The 18,693-nt window shown below is 43.2% G+C and overlaps 1 protein-coding gene across 4 annotated transcripts in view; it reads left to right on the forward strand.

Moving 5' to 3' along the window:
• ECPAS (Ecm29 proteasome adaptor and scaffold) overlaps nt 1-18,693 on the forward strand; it is a 107,105-nt gene that overhangs the window by 12,697 nt on the left and 75,715 nt on the right. For all 4 annotated transcript variants that reach the window (XM_058672865.1, XM_058672866.1, XM_058672864.1 and 1 more), the window contains one exon: nt 11,480-11,610. In XM_058672865.1, coding sequence (XP_058528848.1) covers nt 11,480-11,610 — 131 coding nt within the window. The remainder of the gene's footprint in view (nt 1-11,479; nt 11,611-18,693) is intronic.

The following is an 18,693-nucleotide window of genomic DNA, read 5'->3' on the forward strand; positions in this document are numbered from 1 at the left end:
TGGCTTTTCATTTAAGGGAATGTATAGTAACTACGTAGTAGGGACTTGCATATCCAGGTGTGAAGATACGGTGCAGTATACATCTCTGCTTCAAATCAAAGAAGGCCTCCCAGTGAGACTGTTGGATGTATCTTGACAGTAGGATGCTGGACTGCCTGCCATTGTCTGTATTGGCAGTGTCAGGACACACTTAAATAGAATGATGGATTATGACTGCTTATGAAGGAGTATGCTATTGTAATAATATGGGGGAAATCAGGAGGAAATTTGGGGAGGGGTTAAGGGGAATCCCAGAGGCTATGGAATTGTATCATAAAATTAAAAATAAAATAGAAGGGGGAAAATAAAGAATTGCTCTACCATGTAAATGAAAAAAATTGCCTTTCCAATAAAAATAAATAAATCTTAAAAAAAAAAGATTTGCTTTTATTTGAAATACTTTACAGAGAAGGGGTTGGAGGGTGGGAGAGAGAGAATCTTTCATCTGCTGGTTCACTCTCCAAATGGCTGCAAGTCTGGAGCTGGGGAGCTCCAAAGCCAGGACCCAAGAGCTTCTTCCAGATCTCCCACCTGGGTACAGAGTCCCAAGGCTTTGGCCCATCCTCCATCGCTTTCCCAGGTCATAAGCAGAGAGCTGGATGGGAAGTGGAGCAGCTGGGACACAAATGGGCATCCATATGGAATGTAGGCTGAAGTTTAGACTGTTATGCCATGATGTCAGCCCTACAAGCCTGTGTTAAAACACACACAGAAATCAGGATCAGATTTATGGGCATTAGTTCCTAGAGAAAGTGTTGGCTTATCTGATTTGGATTTTGCCAAGATTAGAGGTGCATTTAGTGATTTGAAATGGTGCTTAGGGGCCGGGTGGCGTGGCCTAGAAGCCTAAGTCATCACCTTGAAAGCGCCGGGATCCCAATGGGCGCCAGTTCTAATCCCGGCAGCTCCACTTCCCATCCAGCTCCCTGCTTGTGGCCTGGGAAAGCAGTCGAGGACGGTCCAAAGCTTTGGGACCCTGCACCCGTGTGGGAGATCTGGAAGAGGTTCCTGGTTCCCGGCTTTGTATTGGCGCAGCACTGGCCCTTGCGGCTCACTTGGGGAGTGAACCATCAGGATGGAAGATCTTCCTCTCTGTCTCTTCTCCTCTCTGTATATCCGACTTTGTAATGAAAATAAATAAATCTTAGAAAAAAAATCTTAAAAGAAAAAAAGAAATGGTGCTTAGGGTTCAGTAGGTGAAGTGGACTTAGCTAGTTAGTACCTGATTAGATTTAAAATTTGTAAGATTGAACCACCAGAAAATAATTTATTAAAAAGATTTTTAAATTTATTTTGAAAATTAGAATTAGAGATGGTTGGGGAGATATATGGAGAACACAGAGAGACCCACAGAGATCTTCCATCTGCTGGTTCACTCCCTAGATGCCAGGAAGGCCGGGGCTGAGCCAGGTCAAAGTGTGGAGGTGGGAGAGTCATCCCAGTCTCCCCTGGAGCTAACAGGGGCCCAAACACTTGGGCCGTCTCTCTCTGCTTGTACCGGGCCATCATCCAGGAGGTGGATTTCAAGTCGAGCAGTTGGCACTTGAAACTGGTGTTCTTGTGGAGTGCTGGCTTTGCAGGTGGCGGCTTCATCCAGGATGCTGCAGTGTGGGTCCCCAAAACTTGATTATTCCTGTGCACTCTAGACACCAGCCAGTATCCCTTTTTTCTTCATAGCATTCATCTCAAATTATTAATTTTATAGATTTTTAGAATCTGAAAGTGCTCATTTTTCCTTTTTCCTCAGTTGTCACTTGGAATTCATTGTTTCTCTTGATGTATTTATACTTTTATTAGCTATATTTCTGAAAAGTGCCGCTTTCATTCCACTCAAGTGAGCTTAGAAAGGAGCACCTATTTCACTGGTTTACAACACATACCTACACGCTAATTTTTTAAAAAGATTTATTTTTATTGCAAAGTCAGACATACTGAGAGGAGGACAGAGAGGAAGATCTTCCCCCCCGATGATTCACTCCCCAAGTGACTGCGATGGCCAGTGCTGCACTGATCTCAAGTCAGGAGCCAGGAACCTCCTCCAGGTCTCCCACACGGGTGCAGAGTCCCAAGGCTTTAGGTTGTCCTCAGCTGCTTTCCCAGGCCACAAGCAGGGAGCTGAATGGGAAGTGGAGCTGCCGGGATTAGAACCGGTGCCCATATGGGATCCTGGCGCGTTCAAGGTGAGGACTTAGGCTTCTAGGCCACCGCACTGGGTCCACAAGCTAATTTTTTAAGACATTTTGTGGAAGGCAGTGTTAGAGGGAGAGAGACCGAGATCTTTGATTCACTGGTTCACTCACTAAATGGCCCAGTGGCCGGAGTTGGACATGGCTACAGCTGGGAGCCTGGAATTTTATCAGTGTTTTCCACATGGGGGACAGGGCAGAGGTCCTTGTGGCATCATCCACTGAATTCCCAGGCTCCTTAGCAGAATCCGTATCAGAAGTGGAGCAGCTGGGAGTTGAACTGGTGCCCATAGAGGATACCAGAGTCGCACACCTTACCATGCTGTGCCACGGTCCCTGTCCCAGGAGTTAACTCTTGAAGAGGTCATGAATCCTATGAAAGGATTTGCTTTAAGGTTGCTTGATGTTCCATCCATCCTTTGGTCCCTGTTAGTCTTTTGCTTTTTCCGTTTGTCTGTCTCTGCTGTCTACAGTGACTTATTAATCTCTCTCAATTTGGAGCAGAGTAGTTCTGCCTCACAATCAGGTCCTCAGAAATCTCAATTTTCAATTTTTAAAACCCCTAAGCATTGATATTAAAAACCTGGTGCCTTTTGGAAGAGATGCAGATATCAGGTATTATAAATTCCTCTCTTTTTACAGGTGTTAGATGTACAAACTTCTGACAGCTTTTCTAATGCATGAAGAGTTACTATTTCAAGCATTCAACAGGTCTTTGAGCAACCACTCTTTAAAAAAAAATATTTTATTACAAAGTCAGATATACAGAGAGGAGGAGAGACAGAGAGGAAGATATGCTGTCCGATGATTCACTCCCCAAGTGACCGCAACGGCCGGTGCTGTGCTGGTCGGAAGCCGGGAACCAGGAACCTCTTCTGGCCTCCCGCACGGGTGCAGGGTCCCAAAGCTTTGGGCCTTCCTCAGCTGCTTTCCCAGGCCACAAGCAGGAAGCTGGATGGGACGTGGAGCAGCGGGGATCAGAACCAGCGCCCATATGGGATCCCGGGGCATTCAAGGTGAGGACTTTTAGCCGTCAGGCCTGAGCAACCACTCTTTGCAAGGCACTGAGTTAACTGCTGGGACCAAGTTACAGTTCTTCAACTAGATCTGCAGGTGATAGAGATAAACAGTGGGAAATGAGGTGAGATCATATTCAGACCAGGAGAGGCTGGGCAGTTACATTATCACACAGCAGAGAAAACAAGTGCCAGGAGGCGCAGTATAGGAGTCTGCAGAACCAGGGTGAAGGAGGGCAAGTTGTGTGTGTATCTGGCATATTGTATTTGAGCTGGACCCTGTATGGGATGAATTTGAGGGTTGTGAGGATGGAGGATAGTCTGAAGCAATTGAGTGTTTCTGGTTGAGTGACTTGCTTGATCAGAAGAGTTGAGCTTGGAGAGCCAATTGTATGCTTAAATAGCTGTTGGGATTTGAGTGGGTGCTAAGCAGTGACAGCAGAAGTGGTAGGGAAGGTCCCTGGGGGCAAGGTTGGCCTACTTTTCCTGTGAAACAGAGTCACTCAAGGCTTGGGATTACCACTTTTTTCCTGAAAGTTTTTTTTTTTTAAGATTTATTTCATTTTTTTGGAAAGGTAGATCAGATTTATTCAGAGAAGGAGGGAAAGATCTTCCATTCACTGATTCTCTCGCCATATGGCTGCAAAGGCCAGAGTTGAGCTGATCCAAAGCCAGAAGCCAGGAGCCTCCTCACAATCCAACATGGGTGCGGGGCCCCAAGGCTATGGGCCATCCTCAACTGCTTTCCCAGGCCACAAGCAGGGAGCTGGATGGGAAGTGGAGCAGCTGGGACACGAATTGCGCCCATATGGGATCCTGGCACTTGCAAGGTGAGGATTTAGCTGTTGAGCCATTGTGCAGGGCCCTGACTGAGACATTTGAAATAGTATTGTCATTTGAAATTGTGTGCTTTTTCTTTGGTAACACCTTCCCTTTGTATTTGTACCCAGTTGTAGAATGGTTTAAGTAAAAATGAAGAACTTAGAAGGAGTCAGAGAGTCCTGTGGAACCTAGAGAAGGTTCAAGAATTCAGAACTTGGCCTAGAAGTCATTCAGGTTTTTTTTCAAGCTTCTCCTCCCTGTTCTTCCATGTCATTCTTCAAATCAGTGTCTTCTGGATTTGTGTGCTTGGCAGGGACTCAGGTACTTGAGCCCTTCACCTGCTGCCTGCCAGAAAGCTGGGCTCGAGTGCAGCCCAGACTCCAACCCAGGAACTCTGCATGGGATGCAGGTGTCCCAAGTGGTGATTTAAACTGCTGCATCAAATGCTTGTGTGCGTCCCCACTCCTGACTCCTTCTGTTATAGTCTAGTATGTCTCCATGATAACAGATCTTTTTCACAAAAATAATTTTACTAGAAGGGCGTGGGGAGGAGGAAGAAAGTGAGATAATGAGAAAAACACAGAACTTTCTTCTACTACCTGGTGTCCCAAATGCCTGCGATGGCCAGTGCTTGGCTAAGGTGGAAGCCTGGAGCCAGAAGCTCAAGCCGGGTCTCCTTTGTGAGTGGCAGAAACCAGTTGCTTGAACCATCGTTGCTGTTGCCCAGGGTCTGTACCAGGAGGAAGCTCGTCTTGGGGGCAGAGACGTCTGGGTGCAGGACCGATGCTTTAACCCGTTTTCAAACACATTTATAACGGAAGGGCCAGCACTCTAGGTATTTTCAACTTCCCTTCTATTTCAGCTTCTACTTAAGACTTCTAACCTGATATGTTCGAAAATTTTTCATTAGAGTTAGAAAAAATATGGTTCTCTGTGTAGTTTTAGCAGCCTTAAAAAATCTGAAACCTGTCACCCAGAAATAACCATTTTTTGTTCCTATTTACACAAGTAATTAATGCTCATGAATTATATCAAGAAGAGTGTAGAATGAAACATAGAAGAGTCTTGTTAGTTTTGCATGTGTGCTTTTTTTCTGGGCACACTTTCTGAGGAATTTTTTGGTGTCTAGGTTGTTCTCAGCAGGTGACATACTGAAGGACACTGTTTTATTGCTTGTTCCTTTTTCACATATTTTACCCATAAGTAATGAGGTACATGAAAAGTTAGTAATTATAGGTGTTTTTTCCTTTTAAGTTCTGTGAGAAAATAGCTATATTTTCTTAACTCAGAAGCCAAATTATATGTTTTACAGCCACCTTAAGAGTAACTTGCTTGGGTATTTTTATTACTTAAAATTTTCTGATAGTTTTATTTCTTGGGAATAGTATTTTCATAAATTTAATTGACTGAACTTTGGTAACAATGAATTCCTTTAGTCTTTCTTGGTCATTCCCCTCCCCCCCTTGGAGGTAGGGAGAAGAGACGAAGAAATAAAGCAAAATAAATGACTGCATTGTGTATTATATTTTTAACAGCTTTTTTCCTCTTGAATGTAATAGTTGACATAAGCTAAACTGGAAAGTGTGTGTATGTGTGCGCATGTGTTTTAGTTTTGGTTTTGGCTTGGCAATTAAGACATTGAGGATTTTGATATTTTCCTTTGGGATCAGCTGTTCTCATTTTTCTTGATTCATTGCCCTGTGTTAAAACAGGGCACCAATATGAGTAGAACCTGGTGATAGTGAACATCTCTGTCTTTCTCCTGAATTCAGGATGAATTGCTTCATGTTTTAACCCCCCCCCCAAAAAAAAAATTTTCCCTTGTTAGATCAAGGTAGCTCTGTTCCTAGGATATTGAGTATGATCAGTTGTCTTTGCTGAGGCAGACACTTGGCCTGGGGGTGGACACAGCTTAGGAGACCCACATCCTCTGGAGTTCCGCTCTGCTTCTGAGGCAGCTTCCTGCACCCTGGCCCCCAGCAGGAACTGGCTCCCTGTCACCTGTGTGGGAGGCTCAGGCGCAGTTCTGAGTCTGGCTTGGTCCAGACTGGCTGTTATGGGTATTTGGGGAATGACAGTGTCTTTCTCTCTTTGCCATTCGACTAAGTACCAATTAATAAAAAGATTTCATAATACCTTTCTGAATATGTTGATGATCTTGATTGTTGTTTATCAGTGTGGTTAATTGCACATATTTAAATTAGACCATTATGGGAATAAATTTTGTCATTATTATTCATTTTTCCCTTTTATATAACTGGTTTTGATTTGCTACAGTGAGGTATGGTGCCTAACAGTTGTTTTGGTCGGTCATAGCTTGTGCATGTGATGATAGTCCTGTGACATTATATTGCTGAGTGATGTTGTAGACACTTTAAGTGTAATGATGAGTGAAGCTACTTACACACATTTTCAGAACATATCCGTAGGTTAAGAAATACGTACCTGTATTTTACTTATGATTTTACGTGTGTGTGCGTGAGCAATATATTTTATCTGCTCCCATGCGTGTTTTTTGGGATACCCTTGTTTGGCCTAGGGTTATGTTTGTTAAAACAACAGGCAGTGTTCCCACATTCCTCTCTCCTCGCTGAGAAGGGTTGGGAAGAATTCCCCAGGGAATTCATAAGGTGTTAACATTTTTCACTATGGAGAGCTTTTGAAATAGCACATTAAATATTTGTACTTTAGAATGACTCTTGTTTTTAAAGGCAAGTTTTTAAATTTCAAGTTTTAATTCCAAGTTTTATCACTGTGGTGTGTCATTGGAAGTAATAAAAATATCTTTGGTATCTTTTATTTATGACTTTATGTGAAGACTGTCTCCATCTGACGAACTCTTGTGTCTGAGTTGTTATTGTGTGGGTCTTAATTAATTTTTTGGCCTGGCTCAGTTTTCGTTTGGGGGTAATAAATGGGACTCTTAACATATGGGGTTACTGTGAGTACAATTCTGCTGATATCCAATTCATTTTTTTTTTTTTTATTTCCAGCTGAAGGAAATCATGGTAGTTTGCATTATTAAAATCAGAGGAGGTGAGCATTTGGTTAAGGTATCAGGATGCCCATGTCACACGTTGGAGTGCTTGGGTTTGAGTCCTTGCTCGGGTTCTTGGTTCCAATTTCACGGTCATTGAAGATCCTGGGAGGCAGCAGGTGTTGGCTCAAGTGGTTGAGTCTGCCCTCTCACGTCAGAGGCCTGGCTTGGGTTCCTGGTTGATGGGTCTGACCCTAGCCTAGTCCCAGATGTTGAGGGCACTGGGGGAGTGAGTCAGCAGATGGGAGCTCTTTCTGCTTGTCTGTTTCTCTGCTTCTCAAGATAAAAGGGGACAGAATTGAAGGAATAATGTATTCTTGGAGTTAATAGCTACAAATACACATATGTTTTTCAAAATACTCATTTATACTGGAAAGGCAGTATAGAGAGAAGGAGAGACAGAAAAAAAAAGATCTTCCATCCACTGATTCATTCCGCAAGTGATCTCAGTGACTGGAGCTGAGCCGATCCGAAGCCAGGATTCAGGAGCCAGGAGCTTGTTCCAGATTTCCAACACAGGTGCAGGGTCCCAAGGCTTTGGGCCCTGTCCTTGACTGCTTTCCTAGGCCACATAAAGGAGCTGGATGCAGAGTGGAGCAGCTGAGACATGAACTGGCACTCATATGGGATCCCCGTGCGTGCAAGTGCTCCTGTGCCACACACACATTTTATATAATGTGTGTTTACTTAAGACTTAACCAACCTGACAGGTTAGAAGCACAGTACTCCACGGGACCTCAGCTAATATCACTCTTGGGTTCTGGGAATTCCAAGGCTGTCCTTACATCTGACTAGCTGTGTACACATTGGGGGTCCCCACAGATTTTTCTGATTCAGTCATTTGCCTGAGTGACTCAGTAGTGTCATTTTTTTTTTAAAGATTTATTTTTATTACAAAGTCAGATATACAGAGAGGAGGAGAGACAGAGAGGAAGATCTTCCGTCCGATGATTCACTCCCCAAGTGAGCCACAACGGGCCGATGCGCGCCGATACGAAGCCAGGAGCCAGGAACCTCTTCCAGGTCTTCCAGGTCTCCCACGCGGGTGCAGTGTCCCAAATCCTTGGGCCGTCCTCAACTGCTTTCCCAGGCCACAAGCAGGGAGCTGGATGGGAAGTGGAGCTGGATGGGATTAGAACCGGCGCCCATATGGGATCCCGGGGCTTGCAAGGCAAGGACTTTAGCTGCTAGGCCACGGCGCCAAGCCTCAGTAGTGTCATTTGAGTGACCGTTTTAATAGAGGACAGGAGGTGGAAGGCAAGGCTAGGGAGGGTTCCAGATGGAACACTTCTGCTGTCCTGATGTGTGAGGTTCAGTACTGAGGCTTTCATTGACTTGGCGTGACTGATTGAATCCGTGTCTGTGATTTGACTTGCAGTCCCCTGGCTCAAAGCTGCAGCTCTAACCCTGTGTTTAAGGATCTGCCTGCCTTCCTTGATTTCTCTGTTGCTTAGACAAAGATCTTCCATCTGCTGTTTCACTCCCCAAATGATTTCCTCGGCCAGATGCCCAGGCCCTGCCCGCTTTCCCAGGCTGTGGTCAGTGGGGCCAGTGTTGCAGGGCAGTCGTCTTGTGTTGCTCTTTACAGTTGAGGAACCGTTCCTTAGAGATTTTTGGTTTATTAACTGAACCCAGCAGGAAAGCTGCCATGAAAACACAGCTTCATTGGCTCCATCTTATCTCCTAGACTGTCCCAGCGAATCGTTGGGCTTTCACAAGTGTTAGTAATTACAGTTTGTGAATAATTGCCCATTTAAAATTGCTCTTATGTTTTTCATGTAGGTGTTTGTAAATGCATGTACAAAATCTAGATGTTTGACAGAAGTTCTTCTTTATTGGCTGATGTGAAACCTTTGACAGATTTGGAAATCCTTGGCTGTGTGTGTTTATGTTTTTTTTTGGTCATTAGGCACTGGTTTGAGTGATTTGTGAAGAGAAGGAAGAAAGGACAGGCTTGTTTTCAGTTTGTTTGGACCAGGGCTGCTGTAAGTTTGTGTGCCAACCGCTGTTGGGTCTTGCACACTGCACATGGTCGTTTTGCTGGCGTCCTTCTCTTCTCTGTGACAGTTGGAACCCTTCACCTGTTCCTGGCACACCTCATCGGCGCTCCCCCCTCTGATACTCTCCAGAGGACATGGCCTTGTGTTCACAGAAATAGGGAGAGCCAGCAGAATGGAATTCTTCCGCAAATTTTATTTCCATGAAGTTTGTGAAACACTATTGTTTGTGGTACCGCTTGCTTCCTGTTTTTAGGGCAGAGATGGCCTGCCTTCTGTCTAAAACAATTCTTTCAGCCTTGTGTTGGGTCCTGACTCTTCCCTTATTCTCAGAGTCCCACTCTAGGGATTTTCTCGGTAATTTCTCTCTCTCTGGTGGCTTTTCCATTTGTCATTTAAACTTAGCTTTCATTTGAATCAATGAAAGGTAATGATCACCTGTCCATTGATTTTTGTAATTGAAGTTTTCAGAACAACTGTCTCAGCATTCCCCACATCCTTCCCCGTCCGGTTGCTCCCTCCACTGTGTCCTGTCTCCCTCCCCACGGTGAGGTGTGAGGTCTCTTAGGAAAAGCTTTGGCTTCTCTTCTGTTAGCCTGCAGGCTGTCTTTGCATCATTTGAAATGACTCACTTCTCCCTCCTGGAAGCTTTCATTTTACTGATCCCATCCTCAGTTTCTTCCTACTTTTGTCTGCCCTATGTATTGCGTGTCCTCCTCTGCAGATTCACCTCCTCTGTTCTTACGTGGAGCTTTTCGCAAGCAACCTGGTATTTTCTTGGTGTATTGCAGGTATTATGTATACAAACATATGGACATACACATAAATATGCTTATAGTTATATTCACCTGCATATAGAGATACAAGAGAGGTAAACCTGGTAATTGCATGCCCTGCGTCACCCATCATACCCATGGCTGCCAAACTCTGGCTTGTAGTAGGGTTTCCCACACTCTCCAATGAATGAGTGACTTAGGGAGTGAGTGCTTCAGGATGTGTGGGTGGATTCATATGAGCAGGGAGGGAGGAGGAAGAGGAAGGTTGAATTGCAGTTTGTCACATTGCCTGTTGATTTCTTCTTCATAGCAGTGACCTTTCTCTAGTGATGTTTTCTCACTGTAAAATTGTGTATTGGTCCGTTTGTTGTAAATTCCTACCTGAATGGGAAGCACGCTAGGAACCTTTGGGCATTTTCTCAAGCAGAACTTCTAGAGCACAGGGCCAGTGTTGCACATAGTTGCACGGTGCAGGAGAAGATGTTACGCTGAAGACCACTGCAGCTGGCTGCCTTTGGTGACTCTACAGAACTCACTGCTTTTTTTTTTTCGTGTTGAACAATCTTTCCCTGCTCTCCTATTGTGTACAAATCTTTTTTTTAAATTTATTTTTGTTGGAAAGGCAGATATACAGAGAGGGAGAGAGGAAGATCTGTCCGATGGTTCATGCCCAAGTGGCTGATATGGCTGGAGCCGAGGCAGTCCGAAGCCAGGAGCCAGAAACTTCTTCGGGTCTCCCACGCGGGTGCAGGGCCCCAAGGCTTTGGACCATCCTTTACTGCTTTCCCAGGCCACAGCAGGGAGCTGGATGGGAAGCAGGGCTGCTGGGATTAGAACCGGGTCCATATGGTATCCTAGTGTGTTCAAGGTGAGGACTTTAACTGCTAGGTTATTGCCCTGGGCCCTGTGTACAAGTCTTTAGGTAGATTTCAAAGTAATTTTTTTTTGCTTGGGACATAGTTACATGAATTTTTATGATTTATATTACACAGTTGTGTACTTGTGTTTTGTGTTGTTTGATAAGTTTTATTTCTCCATGGGAAAAGGTTAAAAAAGAAATTTTTTGTCTCTCCATACACCAAAAGAAAATATCAAAAAAAATCGAAGACTTGCATGCAGAGAGCCATTCTCATGGTGTATATATATATTTGTAGCCAACCCTGGCTTTTGTTGAGGGGGTTAGGCATCTCCCTCCCCCTAGCGCAGTTAAAGAGCAGTGACGCTGTCCGAGGGAAGGTGTTGCCAAAGATGTGTTGCCCCTGCCATCTGGTTCAAGGTCCCCTGCCTTGGTCTACTAGCTCGGTCTAGACTCCTTCAGAATTCTCACATTCTTTCTAGTTTCCGAATCCTTTAGAAAAACTAAATCATTTTCAGTGATTTAGGACAGAATTTTATCTATTCTTGGCTGTAGAAGGACAGTAATGTATGTGATAACTACTGGTATGTCTTCAGTGTTGTGTTGCTGTCTCAGAGTCATCTCTGTCTAGGATAAGATACGGTAAAGTTTTAAATGAAGGCTTTATAGTACAAGACAAAATAAACTATAAAAATAGTCCTGATCATACTTGATTTGCTAATTATTTTATTTTTCCTTTTTAAATTGTAGATCAGCTTGAACGGGTCTTTTTACGACTTGGCCATGCTGAAACGGATGAACAGTTACAGAATATTATATCTAAATTCCTTCCTCCCGTTCTGCTCAAGCTATCCAGCACTCAAGAAGGAGTACGTAAAAAGGTAAGCAGGGTGGAATATTTGCGGGAAATAAATGGCAGTATGTGAATGATAAAATATATTCCTAAGTGAATTTCCATTCTCATTGTCGAAATATAGGTTCATGATCTTAACTTGTGGCAAAAATGGAGAGTAAAGCTAGAATCAGCTATGACGATTTGAAACTAGCTTTTGGAGCCAGCACTGTGACTTAGAGCGTAAAACCACTGCCTACGGTTGGTTCCTTCATCCTAAATGGGCACTGGTTCAAGTCCCAGATGCTGTTTCCAATGCAGCTTCTGGCTAATGTGCATGCAACAAAGTACACCCTTAGGTGCTTGGACTTCTGTATTCAAGTGGGAGATGTGGAAGAAGCTCTTGCTCCTGGCTTCGGACCATCCTTGGTCCAGCCTTTGTGGCCATTTGGGGAGTGAACCAGCAGATGAAGATCTCTCTCTCTGTTTCTTTCCTTTTATCTTCTCTTTTACTTTGCATTTCAAATAAATAAATAAAAGTCCCACAAACTTTGGAATGCTTATTAGTAAAGATGCATTTAACATCAGTTGCACATTGGCATCAGTGCCAGACAAATATTATGCAGTGTATTGAAGTTTGATCTGAAAGTCAGGTGGTTATGGGGCAAATATGTTCTTCGGCCATTAGCTAGCAGTGAATATAAGGCTACGTCAAAAGTTCATATAAAATTGAATTATAATTTTACCTGTTTACTTTTAAGATCTGTTTTTATTGGAAAGGCAGATTTACAGAGAGAAGAGACAAAGATCTTCCGTCTACTGGTTTACTCCTCAAATGGTCAAAATGACTGGAGATGAGCTGATCTGAAGCCAGGAGCTTCTTTCAGGTCTTCCATGTGGGTGCAGGATTCTAAGGCTTTGGGTCCTGTCCTTGACTGCTTTCCCAGGCCACAAGCAGGGAGCTGGATGCGAAGTGGTAGAGCCAGGACAAAAACCTGCACTCATATGTGATCTCAGCGCTTGTGGGTGGAGGATTAGCCAGTTGAGCTATCCTGCCAGCCCCCCCCTCCCCCCAAGTTAAGTTTATTTTGATGCAAAAACTTTGAAATCAGGCTGGTGTTGTGGTGCAAAGGGTTAAGGTGCTACTTGCTAAAATAGCATCTAATGTTAGAGTGCTGTTTCAAGTCTCAGCTGCTTTACTTTTGATTCAGTTCTCTGTCAGTGTGCTGGGAAGAATAGTAAAAGGTAGCCCCGTGTGGGAGACTGGTTTGGTGTTCCTGGCTCCTGAATTTGGCCTGGCCGAGCCCTGGCTTTTGTGGCCTTCAGAGAGTGGACTAGTGTACCAGTGAAAGATCTCCTTGTTCTTTGCTTTTCAAATAAAATCAGTGTTTAAAAAAATTGAAATCTACAGTTTTTTTGTATAGTACATATTTTTCCATTAACTTATTTGAAAACTCCACGTGTACTTGAATTTCAAAACTTTCTGAAGCAAAATAAACTTTGAATTTCTTTTTCAATGAATTTCTTAAAGATCCTTTGCATAAACATAATTAGAAGCTGGCAAAATTATTTTAGAAGCAAGGTATTGTTACTTAGCTTCTGTTTTAGGGTTCTGTATGAGAACTATTAGAAAAAGTTGGATAAATGTTACATTAATCTATTTTTTAATTTTTAATTTTCCAAAAAACTTGAGTTATACAAATAGACAGACAGACAGTAGGAAGAAACATAGCTTCCATCCGCTGATTCACTCCTCAAATGGTGCAATGACCAGAGCTGGGCTGAACCTGGGATCCAGGAGCTGCTTCTGCTGCTCCCGCTGCTCCTGTGGGGGTGCAGGGGTCCAGGGCCTCGTGCGTTAGTAGGAGCTGGATCAGAAGTAGAGCAGCTTGGGTTATTACTAGTGCCCATATGGGATGCCAGCACTGCAGGTGGGTAGTTAGTTTCCAGTGCTGTTTGATTGATGGATAGATGGATGGATGGATGTGTTTAAAAACCTAGAAATACAGGGAAAAAGACAGAGAGAGTGACAGATTGATAGATGGATCTTCCATTTTTTGGTTCATACCCCAGTGCCTAGAAAAGGCTGGACTAGACTGAAGCCATGTGCAAAATTCCAGTGAGGAAATTTGGATGTGCCATGTGGGTGATGGGAAAGCAATGACTTAAACCGTCACAGTTGAGTACAGGAAGCTGTTTTCAGAATCTGGGACTGGTAATTGAACCCAGATAGTGGTATGAGATGTAGGGGTCTTCACCTGTGGCTTAACTGCTAGGCCCGTTACCAGAACATTTTCCTTTGCTTCCATTCCTCCTGCACTGTTTTAAGATGTATTTTGCTTATTTGAAAGACGGTAATGGAGAGAGACATCTTTCATTCCCTTGTTCACTCCCTAAGTGACTGCTGAAGCAGTGGCTCTGGATCAGGCTGAAGTCAGCAGCTGGGAGCTCCATCTGGGTTTGCCATGGTGCGTGGGGCCCAAGGTTTTGAGCCATATTTTCCTGTATCCCTGGGTGTGTTATCAGTGCTATCAGCTAGCTGGGTCAGATGCTGAACAGCCAGGGCTCAGATCGGCACTGAGATACAGGACGATGACATGGCAGGCTTTGGCTTAACAAACTGTGCTACAGCACTGGTCCCGATTTAATTTTTTTTTTTTTTTTTTTTTAAGAAAAAGGGTGGCAGTATCTCGACTGTCCTGATGCCAGTCCCTGGAGTCCCATCTTGATTATGCCACTTACTGGTTCTGTATTCTTGACTAAGTTGTTTTGCTTTCCTGAAACACTGCCTGCTCTTCTGTAGGAAAGATGACGCACCTTACTGGTGGTTGTAAGAGTACTGTTAGATAAGGAGCACAAGTGTTGGGTACAAGTGCAGAGTACATTGAAACCACTTGATAAATACTGGCTATTTTATTACTGCTTTATCATTCACTTATCAAACATTGATTAAAGGTTTGTTGTTATTAATACAATTCACCTGTTTCATCATTGTTATAGATTCCTTTGAACTTTGGCTGTCACTGTCAAATGTCCATCTGTGCTTGTTCTAATATTGGGGTACACTTTTTACAAATGATGGAGGGTGTTGTGAATATGACCCTCCAGGATAACTGGCTGTAATTATTGGCATCTTTCTTAATTGAAGTTATCTGAACGTTTTTGTTATACTCCATTTCTACTGTGAGTGAGTACATCTCTTCATCCTGGTGAAGCTGAGGCCCTTGGCCAGAAGCCTGTGTAGCTCTGTTTCCTCCCATGGGAATGTTCATGTAGTAATTCCTATTTATGCTCATTTCCTCTCCTTCCATATGTGCACTCAGTAGTATGAGACGATGTTCAGAAGAGCTAAGCATTTTGCTAGATTCTTTGTTAATCCAGACCCTGCATTAAAAAAAGAAATACTTGAGAGAAAGTATGTGTTAGAGAGAAAGACTTAAGTAACTCCCAGTTGCTTGCAGTGGCCAAGGGTGGGCCAAGCCAAAAATGGAGTTGAGAACTCTGGTTCTCATGTGGCTGGCAGGAGCCTAATTACCTGAGTCATCACCTCTGTCTCCCAGGGTCCTGTATTAAAGAAGCTGAAGTAGATACAGGACGCAGGCACTGTGGTGTTGGGTACAGGCATCTTAACTGTTAGGCTCAGTGTATGCCTCCAGACCCGGCTTCTATGAGATCTCATCATTCTGGCCTTGCAAATCAAGTTTTCAGTGTTCTTTCTGAGAACAGGTGACATGCAGTTTGCCATGTTTTCTTGGTCCCCTATACCGTCTTGTAACTGATCCTCTGTATGGATTCATCTAATCTTTAGGGCTCAGTGCTTGTGTCACTTTGTTCATGAACTTATTCTTGATCTGGTAGATCATTTGTGTTTTGTAGTTTTCATGGTGTTGCGGTCATTTGTTTCCAGCTCTTCTAGGGGACTGTGCTTCAGTTTAGGGCCAATTTAAAGCTCAGCTTTTTAGAAAAGTTGATGCATTTGAAATAAAGGGAGAGAAAGGGGAATATCTTTCATCAGCTAGTTTACTCTTCAAATAGTTGAAATGACTGGGACTGGTCTAGGCCAAAGCCAGGAGAGCTTGTGACAATTTGGCCAGCTTCTGTTGCTATTCCAAATCCATTAGCAGGGAGCTGGATTGAAAGTGGAGTAGTGAGGAATTGAACCAGCATCCATATGAGATGCTGGTGTTGCAGGTGATAGCTTTACCCACTGCGCTACAAATGCTGGGTCCTGGACCTCAGCTCTAACTAAAGAACATTGTAAATATAAAAGCCCTTGAGTTTGGATTCTTGGGAGTGATTTTTAGAACAAGATTTTGTTTTTTTTCTTTTTAAAGATTTTTTTTGGACCCAGTATAGTAGCCTAGTGGCTAAGTCCTCACTTTGGCAGGATCAACATAATCAAAATGACCATATTACCAAAAGTAATATACAGGTTCAATGCAATCCCAATCAAAATCCCAACAACATTCTTTTCAGAAATAGAAAAAATGATAAAAAAGTTCATCTGGAATCACAAAAGACCACAAATAGCCAAAGCCGTCCTGAAGAATAGAAATCAAGCTGGAGGAATCACAATTCCAGATCTCAAGACATACTGCAGAGCAGTGGTATGTATCAAAACAGTCTGGTACTGGTACAGAAACAGAGAAGATGATCAAAGGAACAGAATAGAAACACCAGAAGGGAGCCCACACATAGATAACCAACTAATTGACAAGAAAACTGAAAACAATCCAGGGAAAAAGCTTGGTCTGTTCAACAAATGCTGTTGGGACAACTGGATAGCAGCTTGCAGAATTAAGAAGCAAGACCCACACCTGTCACATTATACGAAAATCAGCTCTAAATGGATCAAGGACTTAAATCTACACCCAGAAACCATCAAACTATTAAAGGAAAACATAGGAAGCATAGGAAGCACACTCCAAGATATAGGAACAGGGAAAGATTTCTTAGAAAAGACACCAAAAGCAAAGGCAGTCAAATCCAAAATGAACAAGTGGGACTACATCAAACTAAGAAGCTTCTGTACAGTAAAGGAAACAATTAGCAAAGTGAAGAAGCAACCAACAAAATGGGAGAAAATTTTTGCACACTACACAAATGATAGGGCACTAATATCCAGGATTTACAAAGAGCTGCAGAAACTCAGTGACAACAACAGCAACAATAGAAAACACCCCTCCAACAAAATGGGCAAAGGAAATGAAGAGACATTTTTCAAAAGATCAGATTCAAACGACTAACAGACATATGAAAAGATGCTCAGGCTCCCTAGCCATCAGAGAGATACAAATGAAAACCACGTGAGGTACCACCTAACTCTAGTGAGACTGGCCTGCATTCAGAACTCAACTAACAACACCTGCTGGCGTGGATGTGGGGAGAAAGGCACTCTCCTTCACTGCTGGTGGGAGTGTAGGCTAGTACAACCACTGTGGAAATCAGTGTGGAGAGTGCTTGGAGAATTGCAAATAAATCTGCCAATATGACCCAGCTATCCCACTGCTAGGAATACATATACCCAATAGAAATGAAATCTGCATATGAGAAGGTGATCTGTAATCCTGTATTTGGAGCAGCGCAATCCACAATAGCGAAGACGTGGAAACAATCCTGATATGCTTCCAAAGAAGAGTGGTTAAAGAAACTGTGGTATAGCTACTCCATGGAATATTATTCAGCTATTAAGAATGAAATTATACTATTTACAACTAGGTGGTCCCTACTAGAGACCCTATGCTCAGTGAAATGAGTCAATTACAAAAGAACAAATACTGTATGTTCTCTCTTATATAAGGAAACCAGCATGGAAAGTGTAACTTCAATAATCCAATTCATACTGGGTTTGTTTGTTTGTTTGGTTTTGTTTTTTGGCTGTATCACATGTGTTTTGAGGTTTTTTATTTCAGCTTTATTTATTTCAAATACTTTCTTTTGCCGAAATCATCGCTGGCTCATGGATTACATGGTGGCATCATTTTTCCCAAGAGACTTTTGTGTTTCCTTTTTTGTCACCCATGTGTTGGTTACTCAGTGGTGCATTTTTCACGGTGCTGTAATTTGTTGTTGTTGTTGTGACTGTTAATCTAACTCATACCAGTTATTGACCTTGTTTCATGGCTTTTCATTTATGGAAATATATAGTGATGGAGTACTGGGGTCTGTCATATACAGCTGTGGGGGTATAATGCAACATGCATCCCTGCTTCCAGATGAAAGATGGATTCCCAATGAAACTGTTGGAAATGTGTAGAAATGGGATGGCTGGACTGTCTGACATTGTTTCTACCAGCAATGTCAGGGTACACTTAAATAAGAGACTGATGTAATTATGATTCCTTACGAAGGACTATACCATTGTAGCAACATGGGGGAAAATCTTTCAGGGGGTGGGAGTTTGAGGGGGAATCCCAGTCTATATGAAATTGTACCACATAATTCTAAAATTGAAAATAAAAATATAAAAAAATTTTTCTGAACCCAGTGCAGTAGCCTAGTGGCTAAAGTCCTCATCTTGTGTGTGCTGGGGTCCCATAAGGGTGCTGGTTCGTTTCCCGGCTGCTCCATTTCCCATCCAGCTCCCTGCTTGCGGCCTGGGAAAGCAGTAGAGGATGGGCCAAAGCCTTGGAACCCTTCACCTGCACAGGAGACTCAGAACAAGCTCCTGCTCCTGGCTTTGGATTGGCTAAACTCCAGCCGTGGCTGCCACTTGCGGAGTGAACCAAAAGACAGAAGATCTTTCTGTCTCTCCTCTTTGTAGATTTGTTTTTTCTAATAAGAAATAAATATTTAAAAATTATTTATTTATTTTCTATTGGAAAGGCAGATTTACAGAGAAGGTGAAACAGAGAGAAAGATCTTCCATCTCCTAGTTCACTCCCCAAATGACCACATGGCTGGAGCTGAGCTGCTGATTTTAAGCTGTGGGCCAGGATCATTTTCTGGGCCTGCCACATAGGTATGGGATCTCAGGGCTTTGGGCTGGTGCCCTCTGCTTTCCCAGGCCACAGGCTGGATCAGATGTGTGGTGCCCAGGATGTGAACTGGTACCCACATGAGATGCTGGCACCTACAGGCAGTAGATTAGCCAGTTGAATCATCACACTGGCCCTGGAATAAGAGTTGGATA

The sequence above is a fragment of the Ochotona princeps genome, chromosome 14 (assembly GCF_030435755.1).
Source record: "Ochotona princeps isolate mOchPri1 chromosome 14, mOchPri1.hap1, whole genome shotgun sequence".
Taxonomy (NCBI): Eukaryota; Metazoa; Chordata; class Mammalia; order Lagomorpha; family Ochotonidae; genus Ochotona; species Ochotona princeps.